General features: G+C 37.5%; 1 protein-coding gene across 3 annotated transcripts in view; it reads right to left on the bottom strand.

The window, feature by feature from the left end:
- Nucleotides 1-18,524, bottom strand: part of LDAH (lipid droplet associated hydrolase) — a 108,388-nt gene that overhangs the window by 88,590 nt on the left and 1,274 nt on the right. For all 3 annotated transcript variants that reach the window (XM_047852697.1, XM_047852695.1, XM_047852696.1), the window contains exon 2: nt 5,275-5,430. In XM_047852697.1, the coding sequence (XP_047708653.1) occupies nt 5,275-5,428 (154 nt within the window). In that variant the 5' untranslated portion in view covers nt 5,429-5,430. The remainder of the gene's footprint in view (nt 1-5,274; nt 5,431-18,524) is intronic.

The raw sequence follows: 18,524 nt of genomic DNA, 5'->3' as shown, positions 1-18,524 counted from the left end.
TTTTATCTTCATAAGGTCCCAGTAGTTCATTTTTGCTTTTAATTCCCTTGCCTTTGGGGATGTGTCAAGTAAGAAATTGCTACGGCTGAGGTCAGAGAGGTCTTTTCCTGCTTTCTCCTCTAGGGTTTTGATGGTTTCCTGTCTCACATTCAGGCCCTTTATCCATTTTGAGTTTATTTTTGTGAATGGTGTGAGAAAGTGGTCTAGTTTCAATCTTCTGCATGTTGCTGTCCAGTTCTCCCAGCACCATTTGTTAAAGAGACTTTTTTTCCATCGGATATTCTTTCCTATTTGTCAAAGATTAGTTGGCCATACGTTTGTGGGTCTAGTTCTGGGGTTTCTATTCTATTCCATTGGTCTATGTGTCTGTTTTTGTGCCAATACCATGCTGTCTTGATGATTACAGCTTTGTAGTAGAGGCTAAAGTCTGGGATTGTGATGCCTCCTGCTTTGGTCTTCTTCTGCAAAATTACTTTGGCTATTCGGGGCCTTTTGTGGTTCCATATGAATTTTAGGATTGCTTGTTCTAGTTTCAAGAAGAATGCTGGTGCAATTTTGATTGGGATTGCATTGAATGTGTAGATAGCTTTGGGTAGTATTGACATTTTGACAATATTTATTCTTCCAATCCATTAGCACGGAATGTTTTTCCATTTCTTTACATCTTCAATTTCCTTCATAAGCTTTCTATAGTTTTCAGCATACAGACATTTTACATCTTTGGTTAGATTTATTCCTAGGTATTTTATGCTTCTTGGTGCAATTATGAATGGGATCAGTTTCTTTGTCTTTCTGTTGCTTTGTTACTAGTGTATAAGAATGCAACTGATTTCTGTACATTGATTTTGTATCCTGCAACTTTGCTAAATTCATGTATCAGTTCTAGCAGACTTCTGGTGGAGTCTATTGGATTTTCCATGTATAATATCATGTCATCTGCAAAAAGTGAAAGCTTAACTTCATCTTTGCCAATTTTGATGCCTTCGATTTCCTTTTGTTGTCTGATTGCTGATGCTAGAACTTCCAACACTATGTTAAACAACAGCGGTGAGAGTGGACATCCCTGTCGTGTTCCTGATCTCAAGGAAAAAGCTCTCAGTTTTTCCCTATTGAGGATGATGTTAGCTGTGGGCTTTTCATAAATGGCTTTTATGATCTTTAAGTATGTTCCTTCTATCCCAACTTTCTCGAGGGTTTTTATTAAGAAAGGTTGCTGAATTTTGTCAAAGGCCTTTTCTGCATTGATTGACAGGATCATATGTTTCTTTTCTTTTATTAATGTGATGTATCACGTTGATTGATTTGCAAATGTTGAACCAGCCCTGCATCCCAGGAATGAATCCCACTTGATCATGGTGAATAATTCTTTTTATATGCTGTTGAATTCGGTTTGCTAGTATCTTATTGAGAATTTTTGCATCCATATTCATCAGGGATATTGGCCTGTAGTTCTTTTTTTTTAGTGGGTCTCTGTCTGATTTAGGAATCAAAGTAATACTGGCTTCATAGAATGAGTCTGGAAGTTTTCCTTCCCTTTCTATTTTTTGGAATAGCTTGAGAAGGATAGGTATTATCTCTGCTTTAAACGTCTGGTAGAACTCCCCTGGGAAGCCATCTGGTCCTACACTCTTATTTGTTGGGAGAGTTTTGATGACTGATTCAATTTCTTCGCTGGTTATGGGTCTGTTCAAGCTTTCTATTTCCTCCTGATTGAGTTTTGGAAGCATGTGGGTGTTTAGGAATTTGTCCATTTCTTCCAGGTTGTCCAGTTTGTTGGCATATAATTTTTCATAGTATTCCCTGATAATTGCTTGTATCTCTGAGGAATTGGTTGTAATAATTCCATTTTCATTCATGATTTTATCTATTTGGGTCATCTCCCTTTTCTTTTTGAGAAGCCTGGCTAGAGGTTTATCAATTTTGTTTATTTTTTCAAAAACCCAGCTCTTGGTTTCGTTGATCTGCTCTACAGTTTTTTTTAGATTCTATATTGTTTATTTCTGCTCTGATCTTTATTATTTCTCTTCTTCTGCTGGGTTTAGGCTGTCTTTGCTGTTCTGCTTCTAGTTCCTTTAGGTGTGCTGTTAGATTTTGTATTTGGGATTTTTCTTGTTTCTTGAGATAGGCCTGGATTGCAATGTATTTTCCTCTCAGGACTGCCTTCGTTGCATCCCAAAGCGTTTGGATTGTTGTATTTTCATTTTCGTTTGTTTCCATATATTTTTTTATTTCTTCTCTAATTGCCTGGTTGACCCACTCATTCGTTAGTAGGGTGTTCTTTAACCTCCATGCTTTTGGAGGTTTTCCAGACTTTTTTCTGTGGTTGATTTCAAGCTTCATAGCATTGTGGTCTGAAAGTATGCATGGTATAATTTCAATTCTTGTAAACTTATGAAGGGCTGTTTTGTGACCCAGTATATGATCTATCTTGGAGAATGTTCCATGTGCACTCGAGAAGAAAGTATATTCTGTTGCTTTGGGATGCAGAGTTCTAAATATATCTGTCAAGTCCATCTGATCCAATGTCTCATTCAGGGCCCTTGTTTCTTTATTGACCGTGTGTCTAGATGATCTATCCATTTCTGTAAGTGGGGTGTTAAAGTCCCCTGCAATTACCACATTCTTATCAATAAGGTTGCTTATGTTTATGAGTAATTGTTTTATATATTTGGGGGCTCCGGTATTCGGCGCATAGACATTTATAATTGTTAGCTCTTCCTGATGGATAGACCCTGTAACTATTATATAATGTCCTTCTTCATCTCTTGTTACAGCCTTTAATTTAAAGTCTAGTTTGTCTGATATAAGTATGGCTACTCCAGCTTTCTTTTGGCTTCCAGTAGCATGGTAAATAGTTCTCCATCCCTCACTCTCAATCTGAAGGTGTCCTCAGGTCTAAAATGAGTCTCCTGTAGACAGCAAATAGATGGGTCTTGTTTTTTTATCCATTCTGATACCCTATGTCTTTTGGTTGGCGCATTTAATCCATTTACATTCAGTGTTATTATAAAAAGATACGGGGTTAGAGTCATTGTGATGTCTGTATGTTTTATGCTTGTAGTGATGTCTCTGGTACTTTGTCTCACAGGGTCCCCCTTAGGATCTCTTGTAGGGCTGGTTTAGTGGTGACAAATTCCTTCAGTTTTTGTTTGTTTGGGAAGACCTTTATCTCTCCTTCTATTCTAAATGACAGACTTGCTGGATAAAGGATTCTCGGCTGCATATTTTTTCTGTTCATCACATTGAAGATCTCCTGCCATTCCTTTCTGGCCTGCCAAGTTTCAGTAGAGAGATCGGTCACAAGTCTTATAGGTCTCCCTTTGTATGTTAGAGCACGTTTATCTCTAGCTGCTTTCAGAATTTTCTCTTTATCCTTGTATTTTGCCAGTTTCACTACGATATGTCGTGCAGAAGATCGATTCAAGTTACGTCTGAAGGGAGTTCTCTGTGCCTCTTGGATTTCAATGCCTTTTTCCTTCCCCAGATCTGGGAAGTTCTCAGCTATCATTTCTTCAAGTACACCTTCAGCACCTTTCCCTCTCTCTTCCTCCTCTGGAACACCAATTATGCGTATATTATTTCTCTTTAGTGCATCACTTAGTTCTCTAATTTTCCCCTCATACTCCTGGATTTTTTTCTTTTTCTCAGCTTCTTCTTTTTCCATAATTATATCTTCTAGTTCACCTATTCTCTCCTCTGCCTCTTCAATCCGAGCCGTAGTTGTTTCCATTTTATTTTGCAGTTCATTGATAGCATTTTTTAGCTCCTCCTGGCTGTTCCTTAATCCCTTGATCTCTGTAGCAAGAGATTCTCTGCTGTTCTTTACACTGTTTTCAAGCCCAGCAATTAATTTTATGACTATTATTCTAAATTCACTTTCTGTTATATTGTTTAAATCATTTTTGATCAGTTCATTAGCTGTTGTTATTTCCTGGACGTTTTTCTGAGGGGAATTCTTCGGTTTCGTCATTTTGGATAGTCCCTGGAGTGGTGTGGGACTGCGGGCACTTCCCCTGTGCTGTCTTGAATAACTGCGTTGGTGGGTGGTACTGCAGTCAGACCTGATGTCTACCCCCAGCCCACCGCTGGGGCCACAGTCAGACTGGTGTGTGCCTTCTCTTCCCCTCTCCTAGGGGCAGGATTCACCGTGGGGTGGCATGGCCCATCTGGGCTACTTGCACACTGCCAGGCTTGTGGTGCTGGGGATCTGGCGTATTAGCTGGGGTGGATCAGCAAGGTGCACAGGGGCGGGAGGGGCAGGCTCAGCTTGCTTTTCCTTGGAAGATCCGCTTCGGGAGGGGCCCTGTGGCACCAAGAGGGAGTCAGATCCGCTGGAGGGATGGATCCGCAGAAGCACAGCAATGGGTGTTTGCGAGGTGCAAGCAAGTTACCTGGCAGGAACCTGTTCCCTTTGGGATTTCGGCTGGGGGATGGCGAGGGAGATGGCGCTGGTGAGGGCCTTTGTTCCCTGCCAAGCTGAGCTCTGTCATCCGGGGCTCAACAACTCTCCCTCCCGTTGTCCTCCAGCCCTCCCGTTCTCCAAGCAGAGCTGTTAGCTTATAATCTTCCAGATGTCAAGTCCTGCTTGCTGTCGGAACACACTCCGTCCGGCCCCTCCGCTTTTGCAAGCCGGATTCGGGGGCTCTGCTTGGCCGGCAGGCCACCCCTCCGCCCCGGCTCCCTCCCGCCAGTCCGTGTTGTGCGCACCGCCTCTCTGCCCTTCCTACCCTCTACCGTGGGCCTCTCGTCTGCGCTTGGCTCTGGAGACTCCATTCTGCTAGTCTTCTGGCGGTTTTCTGGGTTATTTAGGCAGGTGTAGGTGGAATCTAAGTGATCAGCAGGACGCAGGTGAGCCCAGCGTCCTCCTACGGCGCCATCTTCCCAGGATCCTCTTTTTACTCTTAAAAACTGAGAATAAACTGAAGGTTGATGTGGGGTGGGAGGGAGGGGAAAGTGGGTGATGGGCATTGAGGAAGGCACTTGTTGGGATGAGCACTGGGTGTGGTATGGAAACCAATTTGATAATAAATTTCATATTAAAAACAATAAAAATAAAATGCATGTGTAATACACAACATAATATATATAATATAAATGCACTAAAGAAAAACAAAAAGCCCAGCCACTAAAGTACTAAGCGTGGTTGTTATCAATAATTTGAGTGATTTTATTTCTTTCCACAAAGCTTTTTATATTTATCAAATTCTCTTTAAAATCTGAAAAAGTTATAGAAGTATCTGTATAAAGACTCCTCATCCAGATTTTTAAACTTACCTGTAATAATAAAAATAAGCAGCTTAGGCCTGTTGGTTCTTTGCTCATTGAAGAGGTTAGTCCAGGGCCCACATTTTAGAACCTGGGTTTCAACTCCACAACATAAAATGAATTCCTCATGCACAGGAACTTCCTCCTTGATACTGGAGTCCATTTCTAAATGAGAGGAGAAAAACAATAAAATGAGTTGCTACAATGTAAAACCTTGGGCCAAGACAATATTCAAGACAATATTCAATTTTAAAAAATTCAAATTTTTTAAAAAGGCAAATTTCAATAAACACAAGCATATACGGTAGGTATATGACCACTCATCTATTCTGGAGTATAGGATCACACACACACACAAAATTAAAACAAACCACAAGAGTAAGGAGAAACAAGGAGATACATCTTCAGTGAAGTGAAAGACTTCACAGGAGTACGATTCAGGATCAGATTAGCCAGAGATCCTGCTAAACATCCTATAACACCTAGGATAACACTCACAACAAAAAAATTATCTAGCCCCAAAGTCAACAGCGCCAAGATTGAAAAGTCAAACCAAACCAAACAAAACCCTACTCTAATAACTGGTGCCTACAGAGTACAGTTTGTCCAGCATTTGGTTGGCTGCAATGTGTTTCTTCTTTCTCTAGCTCTCTATTCCGGCAGCAGCAGCAATGTAGCAAGAATCCCAGATAGTACCTCAGACCAGGTGGCTGCTCCCTGCACCCTCTCCTCAGCTCACAAGCACACTGAAGAGCCAGCCACCTGACCTCTGTCACACACAGTAGGCTGGAAGTGCCTTGCCCAATAGAGCTCTGGATTGCTTAAAAAAAAAGGAAGCTTCTTCAACTTCCCATTCCAGCAGTACCCAAAGCAGTGTCCCAACTTCCTCTGTACCTGCCTATCAGCCTCAACTCACTTGGAGTTGCTCCTGTGGCCCTTCCATGCAGGCACCACACGCTCCAGACCTCACACCTACACCAGCACCCTGGTTCACTCTGCACACCCTCCCACCAGTCTTGGTTCACGTCCTGACATGGCAACTGTGGATCAGCTTTGGCGCAGGCAACCACCAACTTTCTCTATCACACACTGGGCTGCAACCACACCTTTTAAATAAGATCTAAACCCACGTTCCCAGTTTGTCTCTTCTTGGGTACTTTCCCTCATCCCTAGGGGATCTTTAGAGTTTTCTTTATATAGTAACTTTATAGTTTCTCTTCTTCCACAGCTTAATAATTCCTTATATTAAATTAACCATGTGAGTTACTGTGTGGCTTCTGTCTCTTGAATGGATCTAGATTGATACATCCTGCATTGTCTATCCAGATTTTTTTCTTCAAATCTTTCCCATCTTAGACGTAGCTCAAATCCTACCTCCTACTTGAGGTCTTCCCTGAACACCTCAAATAAACTCTAAACTCACAGCACCTTTCTTTAACATAAGTCAACAGTGGTAAAGGTAACCAGGTAAACTTCACCTGGTAATCTATGCACTTGTTATTCATGTCATGCCATACTCTCACAGCACAACAGTCAACAAACTCACTACCGGCACCACCCAAACCTCCCCAGATTGACAGCCACCTTAGGTTAAGGTAAGGATTGGACACAGGAAGGAAGAAAACATTAACATACACCCCAATCTCCATGTGTAACCCAAAGTCTAAAACTTTCCCAAATAAAACGACTTAGAAAATAAAAAAAATTCTTACTCAAAAAGTGGGAACTCCTCTTCATTCAAAATAAATTGACTAAATAAATGAAAGTATCATCTCACATTTTCTTAAGGATCGATCTTTAGCTCACTAATACATGTCACTGTACTCCAATCTCTGAAACTGTCACAAAACAGAGTATATTTATAAAGCTCTTATGACATTTATAAAATGTTGGAAATAATGAGATTTAACTGTTCTATATTGCATTAAATTAGAGCACCATCCGAGAAGACACTGGATAAACCGCATACTTGCACTAGAAGAGAATCCAAAGTTATTAACTATATTCTATTCAGAAATACTTAACTTTAAGCAAGTGACATGTTGGGAGTTTGATTAGCCACAAAATTAATGAGAATTCAAATAGATAAGAAACTCAAACACAGTCTATAAAATCTGGAAAACAAAAAATTAATTACGCCTCTAAAATACCTCAAATAAAATACAACTAAGAGACCTGGAGTAAACCTATGTATTACAGAGCATCTTTTTTTTTTTTTTTTTTAATTTTTTAATGTCCTTATTTATTAAAAAAAATTTTTTTTTAATCTTTATTTATTTTTGAGAGAGAGAGAGAGAGAGACAGAATGTGAGCAGGGGAGGGGCAGAGAGAGAGAGGGAGACACAAAATCTGAAGCAGGCTCCAGGCTCTGAGCTGTCAGCACAGAGCCCGACGCGGGGCTTGAACTCACAGTCTGCGAGATCATGACCTGAGCTGAAGTCGGACGCTCAACCGACTGAGCCACCCAGGCACCCCAACACAGCATCTTTTAATTTTACTCACACTTATGTTTCTGATTCCCACATAGCCAAAAATAATAATAATAGTAATAATAAAAATAAATAAATAAATGAAAAGCAAAGGAAACCTTAACAGTAAGAAATTTCAAGTTCTTCCTTACCTAAGAATCCAAGGTGATTTGGTCTGCAAACAAGTGTCCAATTAAGAAGGGACAATGTGTTCTAAGTATATAATAGTAGAGGGTGATGGCCCTACCTACAAACACAACCTATAAGCAATCTTAAATGAAATCAGTTTTAATAACCAGCAAGACTTAGGGTGGATAAAAACCAAGTGTAAATACAATTTGTGTAACTTAGGTAACCTTTACTTACCTAAATATAGGTGTTGATCTGTTTTTATTAATGGGTTTAATTTTATTTAGAAAAAAAATTTTCCAATTAAATCTTACACAAACCTAGACAATATATAAAACAGAAAAGCAGCATTTGATCAGTATAAATTTTACAGTTCAAATTTATAATATTTATTTATTATAAAGTCAGCCGGTGAGTGAGGCTACATTAATGAACAAAAATATTTGCAAGTGGAGTTATAAATGAGTCTCATTTAGCTTTAGCATCCAAATCCAAATAACATTCGCATTTCATTTTGGCTACTCAATAAGAATTCTGCTTTATTCATGCATGTAAGAACTGCAAATGATAAAAGTATTTTTAAAAAACTTGTGTCATACAAAACAAAACACAATAAGGTATCACCTCACACCTGTCCAAATGGCTAAAATTAACAACACAGAAAACAAAAGATGTTGGTGAGGATGCAGAGAAAGAAGAACCCTCTTACGATCTTGGTGGGAATGCAAACTGGTGACATCTACTCTGGAGACAGTATGGCGGTTCCTCAAAAAATTAAAAGTAGAGGGGTGCCTGGGTGGCTCAGTGGGTCGAGCGTCTGACTTTGGCTCAGGTCATGATCTCATGGTTTGTGAGTTCAAGCCCCACAGCAGGCTCTGTGCTCACAGCTCAGAGCCTGGAGCCTGCTTCGGATTCTGTGTCTTCCTCTCTCTTTCCCTCTCCCCTGCTCTCACTCTGTCTCTCTCTCTCAAAAATGAATAAACATTAAAAAAAAATTAAAAGTAGAACTACCCTATGATCTAGCAATCGCATTACTAGGCATTTACCCAAAGGATACAAAATACTGATTTAAAGGGGCACATCCGCCCCGATGTTTATAGCTCCATTATCAACAATAGCCAAATAATGGAAAGAGCCCAAATGTCCATCAGCTGATGAATGGATAAAGAAGTTGTGCTATATGTACATAATGGAATATTACTTAGCCATAAAAAAGAATGAAATCTTGCCATTTCCAATGACATGGATGGAGCTATAGGATATGCTAAGCAAAATAAGAGAAAGACAAATACTATGATTTCACTCATATGTGGAATTTAGAAAATGAAACGGATGACAGGGGAAAAAGAGGCAAATCATAAAACAGACTCTTAACTATAGAGAATAAACTGAGAGTTGGAGGGAGTTGGGTGGGGGATGGGCCAAATGAGAGATGGGTATCAAGGAGGGTACTTGTTGTGATGAGCACAACCAAATATGTGTTGCAATGTCCAGATAGTCTTCAATTAAAGTACACTAACTTTGAAACAGAGGTAGTAAGATGATTTTCTTTCAGAGTTAAAACACTAGGGCTGTGTTAATGTCCCACAACTACACAGAGCAGAGCATATATTTTGCATGTACCTGAGCCCTGACTGACAGTTAATTAATGATGTTTCTAGGCACTAGTACTAAAACTACTTGTAGAATATTTAGTCACTAAACAAGTGAAAATTGAAATTTTTAAGTCCCAGTGATGAGATGTAAAATTTGTAACTGTTTTCTTTTTTTTTTTAATTTTTTTTTCAACGTTTATTTATTTTTGGGACAGAGAGAGACAGAGCATGAACGGGGGAGGGGCAGAGAGAGAGGAGGGAGACACAGAATCAGAAACAGGCTCCAGGCTCTGAGCCATCAGCCCAGAGCCTGACGCGGGGCTCGAACTCACGGACCGCGAGATCATGACCTGGCTGAAGTCGGACGCTTAACCGACTGCGCCACCCAGGCACCCCTGTAACTGTTTTCAAAACACAACATAAGAAGTACATATATGTACAAAAACAGCAGCAGAAGCTTTATTTAAAGTTCTGTTAAGTTTTTAGTTACTCTATTAATGAATGTTAACATACTGGAGAGCTCTATGAATCTGGTGAGTCTGGGGTTGTTTTAAATTTAGTTTAAAACGTACATTAGAATTAAGTTCAATCCCATGTTAGCAAGGAAACCCTTGCTTATGTTGAAACCATATGAAAAGCTAGAGAAAAAACAGTACTGGAAAAAAAAATCTGTTAAAAAAATCAGTAACCAATAAAAGAACTGCTCAAGAATGTGTAATAAAAGAGGAAATAGAGGATATAATTAATATAAATATAAGAAGAAAGCAGAGAAGTAATACAGATCAAGTGTAACAAATAAATAAAAAAAAACCCAGTAAAACTACTTAAGCCCAAATATAACAGTAATAAATTAAATGTAAATAGACCAATTACACTAATTAGATAAAGGCAAAGATGATCAGATTGGATAAAAATAAAACAAGTAATTGTGTGCTACTTATAAATAATACACATTAAGAATAAGGATACATAATGTATAAAAGGATGGAAACAATAAACCATGGAAATACTAATCAAAGAAGAGATGGTATAGTTATACTGAAGTCAGATTTAAAAAGTAAACTTTAAAGTAAGAAGCACATGAGACATAAACAGGAACATTTCAAAAAGTCAATCTACCAGGAGACCATAACAATTCTAAATAAGTATGTACATAATATTTTAGCCTCCAGAGATAAATTAAAAATTAGCAAATGTAAAGGGAGAAATAGATTGGACCACAATCGTGGTAGAGGATTCTGACATACCTCAGTATCTGAAATAATAAACAAAGAAAAAAGCCAATAAAAATATAGAAAAATTGAATTACATAATATTTATATTAACATAATTAACACAATCAGCAAGTGTAGAATTCTGTACCACATAATTGCAAAATGCACATCCTTTTCAAGTGCACATGAACATTTACCAAAACTGACCATATACTGAGCCATACAGCAAGTCTCAATAAATTTCCAAAAAAATGAAATAATAGAGTATGTTCTCTAACCACAGTGGAAATTAGATAAAAATAACAAAAATAATAAGAAAATCCCCCAATTTTTGGAAATTAAGCAATAAATGTCCAAATAACTGATGAGTAGGGGAAGAATTCACAATGTAATTGAAAACTAAGTAATAATGAAATAAATAATGAAAATAAGAAATTTCAATGTATGGGATGCAGATAAAGGTATGACTGCAGGAGAATTTAAAGTCTTAAAATGCTTTCTAAAATATTAGGGAAAAAGAGCTGGACATTAAAGATGTAACTATTTATCTTAAGGAGTTAGGAAAACTAAATGAATCCAAATAAAGAAAAATAGAAAAAAAAGAAAATAATAAAGAATAGAAGTTAATGGAATAGGAAAAAAGTTTACATTTGAGAGGATTAACAAAGCCAAAAGGTTAGCCTTTCAAAAGAGTTGTAAATAAATAAGCCCCTGAGAAGACTCATAAAGAAAAAGGGCATGAATAACCAATAAGATGGGAAAAGAGGCTATCACTCTAGGTTCTATGGACATTAAAAATATAATGGAGTTATATCATCAAAATGATAAAGAATATCATGAAGAATTTTATGCCAATACATTTGATATGGGCAAATTCCAATACAGACAAACACAAAAAGGCTAGAAGACTCTTAATAGTCCAATAGCTAGTAAAGACACTGAGTCCGTAATTCCTGGGCCAGATGAGAGTCAATGCTTAGGGAAGAAATAACAGCAATCTAACAGAGCTGCCTGGAAAACAGAAAAAGAGAGATCACTTCCTAACTCATTTTATGAGCCCAGCATATCTTGGTATCAATACCTGACATTATAAGAAAGAAAAGTTACAGGCCAACCTCGCTCATGAACATAGATGCAAAAACTCTGTTCAAAATATTAGCAGACCAAATCCAGTGATTCATACCATGGCCATACATGACAATCAGATTGTGTATATATCAGAAATGTGAGGCTGTTTAAACATTCAAAATTTAGTCAATTTACTGCATTAACAGAATAAAGGAGAAAAGCCATATAACCATCTCAACCAATACAGAAAATACACTTGATAAAATCCAATAAAGAATCATGAAAAAACTCTTTAGAAAAAAAAAAAGGGGATCTTCCTTGATGAAATATAACTATCTATAAAAGAAACCTACAGCAAACATTTTATTAAGGGTGCAATGCTGAAAACCAACCCTACCCCCACCTCCGACCCGAAAGTTTGAGATCAAGACAAATCTGCTATCAACACTTCTATTCTGTGTTGTACTTGAGGTCCTAGCCAATACAATAAGACACAGAAAAGAAATAAAAGTATGTGAATTGGATAAAAAGAAAGCAAGCTGTCATTATTCACAAACAAGATCGTATATATTTTATGAGTGTTCCAGTTACTCTTGCGACATAACATATTACCCCAAAATTTAGTGGCTTAAAGCAACCATTTTACTATATTCATGGATTCTTTGGGTCAGGAATTGAGAAATGGCACAGCAGAAGAATAGCCTATTTCTAATCCATAATGTTGGGGACCTTTGCTGAGAAGACTCAACAGCCGGGTGTGTGATATGTACACTGGGGGCAGGAGATGCCATCTGGAAGTATCTCTATTTACACGTCTGATGACACATGCTGCTGTCAGATAGGTTTTGGCCAGGAACACCTGCACTGGACAACTCTATGTCGTCTTTCCACATGGACTATTTTGGGCTTGTTCAGAACATAATGGCCGAGTTTCAACAGCAATTGTCTCAAGAGGACCAAACTAAAACAGTAACCTTTTAAGACCTAGCCTCACAGGTCACATGGCATCAGTGGCATGTTAGCCACAGCCTACCCATATTCAAAGAGAGGAAAAATGAACCCCTCTCAAAATGAAGCAAGTCAAAGTCATTGCAAGAAGAATATGTGGTATGGGAGTTATTGTGGCCAACTTTGGAAAACACAACCTAACAAAATAAGTTAAACAAAGATACATAAATTTCAGTTCTGCAGAACTTTTCAAGTTACACTAATAAGAATTTTTGAGCCTTTAAGAGAGGGACAGAATATACATACAACCTTCTAAAAGCTGATTTGACCAATTTTGTCAATGGTGATCGTTTTAACTTTTCCCTTTAACGTCTCACTCTCTTTTTCTTAAAAAAATTTTTTTTTTCAACGTTTATTTATTTTTGGGACAGAGAGAGACAGAGCATGAATGGGGGAGGGGCAGAGAGAGAGGGAGACACAGAATCGGAAACAGGCTCCAGGCTCTGAGCCATCAGCCCAGAGCCCGACGCGGGGCTCGAACTCACGGACCGCGAGATCGTGACCTGGCTGAAGCTGGACGCTTAACCGACTGCGCCACCCAGGCGCCCCTCACTCTCTTTTTCTTAACAGTTTGGGAAAGTGTTGAAGGCACAGGAAGTCTGATAGTTTTTAAAATGGGGAAGGATTTGATTAATGTAGTTCTTTTAAAAAAGACTGTGAAAGACAGAGAAAAAAAAAAAAAAAAACCAGAAGAATACACTAAAGCTTGGATACTATCAAAATAACCTAAGCAGGAAATGAGGGTGGGAATAAAGGAGTTGAATGAGAGACTAGAGTCTTAGTAATGATTCTGTATGACAAGCCAGGGAACGGTGAGTGCAAAGATGACTTAGATTCTGACGCTAAAGATGAGGAGAATGAAAGCACTAGTCCACACAAAGGGGAAATACTGGGGAAAGGAAGTTAGTTGGAGGAAAGGAAGCTGATTCAGTTACGAACACAGCAAGTTTCAAGAAAATAAGCGACAATACCAGAAGAAAGTGGGACCCACAGAGCTAAAGCTCCAGAAAGGTCACAGTAGAGAGATGATTTGCCCAGCTCCTTCTTAAAGAGCTCCTTTGTCTTGGCTTCTATGATATCCTCACTGAGAACCTTTTCCTCCTCCATTGCCTGTACCCAAAGGTTCTGCCCCAGGCCCTCATCCCTTTGAGTGCTAACTACTGAGCATTTTCATCTGGGTGCCTCACTGATGCACCAAACTTTTATAAGTGTCAAAAATTAAAATCATCTTGTTTCAAAAATAAACTCTACAGATCCCATCCTAGATCCTGACTTTGTTGTTATAGAGAGTACCATTATTCACCCAGTCACCTAACTCAAAAGATTCTTTGACAGCTCCTGCTGCAATTTTAGGGGAGGGGAATTTCCCTAAGCAAGAAAAAAAAAAAAAGCCAGCTAAAAAATGAAAAGGAACAATTAGAAACAGGCATGAACTAAGAAGATATGTAAAGTCATATAAGCCACAGGGGAATGTTTCCAGAAAGTTAGGAGCTGGTAACGAATTTTTAAAAACATACAAATGCCAAAGAGCAAAAGAAGTGAGGCAATAGTAAGAACTCACATTTTAAGAGTACTTTCTATAAACCAGGCACTGTGCTAAACACTTTATACATATTGTCATCACTTAACCCTCACAACAAATCTTACGAGATGGGTACTACTGTTTCCTCCCTCTACCCCAACAAAACATATGAGAAGAAAATTGACTGAAAGATACTAAGGAATTTGCATAAGGTCACACAACCCGTAAACTGGACTGTGGTAGAGTCAGAATTTGAACCCAGATGTCTGAATGACTCCAGAGGTCATGTTCTTTGTTTGAAAAATTTTACATACACACACACAATTTCATTTGAATGTATAAATGAGATATAATATATACTGGGATTTTTAAAAAATGGTCAATTACTTTTTAATCTTTTATATGCCTCATTTCTACCTCTCCTTTTCACGTCCATGCATATTACTCTTAAACTCAAGTTACTAACTCAGTATAAGGTCTTCCATATCTTTCTATAATCACATACACATATACATAAACATTTACATGAATTTTGATAAATATGAATTGTCAGTATTTGGTATGTAGGAGCATATTATACACACTCCAATGTATTTTAGTTTCATAATAATACATAAAAATCCTGCTAAGTCAGAGTGTAACTCTAATTCATTATTTTCAATGGTTCTATAATATGGATACACTATAATTCATGTGACCATTTCCCTGCTGACAGGCGCTCCACTGACTCCCAGTATTTTGAGACAATGTTGCCATAAGTACTCTTAAATCCCCATGTTCTTACATATATCCATATACACCAGTTCTTTTGTTTCTAATGGCCAGATTCCCAAGTGTGGAATTCCTGGGTTGAATTTTAATAGGTGTTGCCAGATGGCTTTCCAAAAGGGTGTCAGAATCACATTTCATCCAGCAATCTAGGAAGTTATCTTTCCCTCTATAATCCTATCATCAGTAAGAGTTACCATTATTTTTAATTCTTTTAAGTCTTCGGGTATAAAACATCGCACTCTTTAGTTTGCATTTCTCTGGCTGCTAGTGCATTTGAACATCTTCTCATGTTTGCTGGGCTTTTGGACTTTGTTTTCTATGGATTGTCTATTCATATTCTTTGCCAACATTCCAAATGGGTTATCTTTTTATTATTGACTTGCAAGAGAATTTTGTATATTGCTGACCCTTGGCCCTTTTCTGGATTCCTATATTTTACATATAGCTTCTTAGATGTTTATTTTCATTTTTGTTATTCTAGTTTTTACATTTAAAGTGTTAATCCACCTGTATAAGTATCTGCTTTGTTTTCTTTAAGATAATACCATTTAATAAAGAAAACATCTTTTCCTCCACTGAATTAAAATACAATCTTTTTCACATAATAAATTTTGATATTTACCGGGACAGAGTTTCTTAACTACAGAAATACAAAGCACCTTATAGTCAAACTTCAGAAAACCAAAATAAGGGAAAAAAATCTTTAAAGGAGCCACAGAGAAATGACAATAGTATGTATAAGGGAACAGTAATTAGAATGTCAGATTTCTCATTAGATATCAGGGAGGCCAGGAAAATGTGGCACAACATTTTTCAAGTGCTGAAGGAAAAAGACTATCAACTACAAATCCTGTATCAAGAAAAACGACCTCTCAAGAATGAAGGGGAAAGAAAGATATTCTCAAATGAAGAAAAACTAAAGGAATTTGTCCCTTACAGACCTATCCTTAGGAAATTCTCCAAACAGAAAGAAGTAAGTGAATAAGGTTTAACTTCAGAGGAGGACGAACAATGGAATGATTAAAAGCAATGGCAAATATAAGGGACTATCCTTCTCCTTATGAAGCTCTTAAATCATATTTGATGCTTGAACCAAAAGTTCATAGCATTATTTGATGTGGTGCTCAATGTATATAGAGGAAATAGGACAATTACATATGAAATGTGGAAAGGGTAGGGGCGCTTGGGTGACTCAGTCAGTTAAGCGGCCGGCTTCAGCTCAGGTCACAATCTCACAGTTTGAGCCCTGATTTGGGCTCTGTGCTGACAGCTCAGAGTCTGGAGCCTGCTTCAGATTCTGTGTGTGTGTCTCTCTCCACCCCTCTACTGCTCATGTGCACACTCTCTCTTTCTCTCTCAAAAGTAAACATTAAACAAATTTTTAAAATTGGAAGTACAGAAAAATGAATGGAATAAAGAGCAGTTTTTTGAAAAAGATCAATAAAATCAATAAAACTCCACTAAGATGAAAAGAGAGAAGACACAAATTACTAATATTAGGAATGAAATAGGGGTTTATCACTAAAGACTCTAGAGTACTAGTGGGTTGATAAAAGACAAAACCAGACAAGGACAGCACAAAAAAAGAAAGAAAACTACATACCAATGCCTGTCATATATATACCTTAATAAAATATTAGCAAAAAGAATCCAGCAATGTATAAAAATTATTATATGCTATGATCAAGTGGGATCTATTTCAGGTACACTTAACATTAAGAAATCAATGTAATCCTCCATATCAAGATGGTGAAGAAGAAAAATCATATATAAATTAACTAAATACACACCATGTGACCTAGCACAATTGCATTCTTGGGCATTTATCCCAGAGAAATAAAAACATGTTCACACAAAACCTTCAAACAAAGGTTCATACTAGTCATAACTGTAATAGTTCACAACTGGATACCACCCATATGTCTTTCAACAAGTGAATGGTTAAACAAACTATGGTAAATCATACCATAGAATACTACTCAGCAATAAAAAGAAACAAACTATTGATACACTCAACAACTTGAATGGATCGCAAAGGAATTAATGCGAAGTAATCTCAAAAAGTTATACACTGTATGGTTGTGTTTATACCACATTCTTGAAACAGACAAAATTAAAGAGTTGGAGGACAGACTAGTGGTTTCCAGGGGTTAAGGACTGAGGTAGGATGAGAAGGTTGTGGCTATAAAGAAAATGGTGGTTATATGAAGCTATATACACACACAAATGAGTGCTTATGGAATGGGGGAAATCTCAATAAATTCTGTAGATACATTAATGTCAATTTTCTGGTTTAAAAAATTATACTATAGTTATACAAGATGCTACCATTGGGGAACATTAGTTGAATGGGACATGGGGACCTCCTTATATATATATTTTTTGCAACTTCCTGTCAATATATAATTTATGTCAGAATAAGAAAGTTTTTGAAACTACACATGTATTTATTTAATTGCAATTGGTATAAGTGGAATTAAAGAGAAAAACCAGGAATCTTACCACACAGTCACATGTAAGCTTCAAAACATACAGCTGCAAGTCAACACATAATAGATGCATAAACAGAACCTTTTTTAGTCTGCTATTAAATTTATATTCATTTCATCTTTCTCCAAATAACATATTAGAGAAGTCATCATTTTCTATATTGACTTGATGATAATCTCACCAGTCGCAACAAAACCACCTTCTTTGCAATTCTTTTAATTTGTGCAGTACATTCTCGTCCTCTCTTCTGACTTTAACAATGCCTGCACGACAGGACGTACAACTGATGTTATGTTATTTGTCCAAGGTTATGGGGCTTTTAAATGGCAAAATCAATTCTATAGTCTTCTGACTCCTATTCCAGTATTTTCCAGTCACATAGCACTCTGAAATTTTATGTAGTACTATTGAATCTGAATAAATAGCACAGTATTGTAGGAGAAAGTCAGAGAAGGAATGGGTATGATGCACATTATACCAAAAATCCTGCAGGCGTTCACCTTTAGGTGGAAAAATTGGGGATGGGGGGAACCAAAAGAGACTTTCCTATTTATCATTTTAGAAAGAAGCTTAAAAAAAAAAAACTTCATGAATAAGATTTCAGAGATTTCCCCTAAGTTTTCTGGGTTTCTTTTTGTTATATCTATCTCTTTCATCACAGGGATTTGCTCTTGGAACAAAAGTGGCTAAGAACTACGGGTTCAGATATAGACTATGAACTCTTCCAGTGTTTGGCATACAAGCATACAAGACACAAAGCAGGTGCTCTGTTACTACTTGTGAGAGGAGAAATGAATTTGTGAATCAAAGAATACATGTCTCATCTTGCCTTGTGTGAAAAAATAAAAAAACTCAAGGGTAAGAATTTACAGTTAAGGCCTTAGGGTGAAGAGTGATTATAAAGCAGTGTGAGCACAAGATGCCTGCTGCAAAGAACATCTAGAGAGCTGTGAAGTGGGTGTGGGTATGGGTGTGTCATTCGGTAACAGTGGAT

The sequence above is a fragment of the Prionailurus viverrinus genome, chromosome A3, assembly GCF_022837055.1.
Source record: "Prionailurus viverrinus isolate Anna chromosome A3, UM_Priviv_1.0, whole genome shotgun sequence".
In the NCBI taxonomy this organism is placed as follows: Eukaryota; Metazoa; Chordata; class Mammalia; order Carnivora; family Felidae; genus Prionailurus; species Prionailurus viverrinus.
This window is presented reverse-complemented; position numbering and strand designations above follow the sequence as displayed.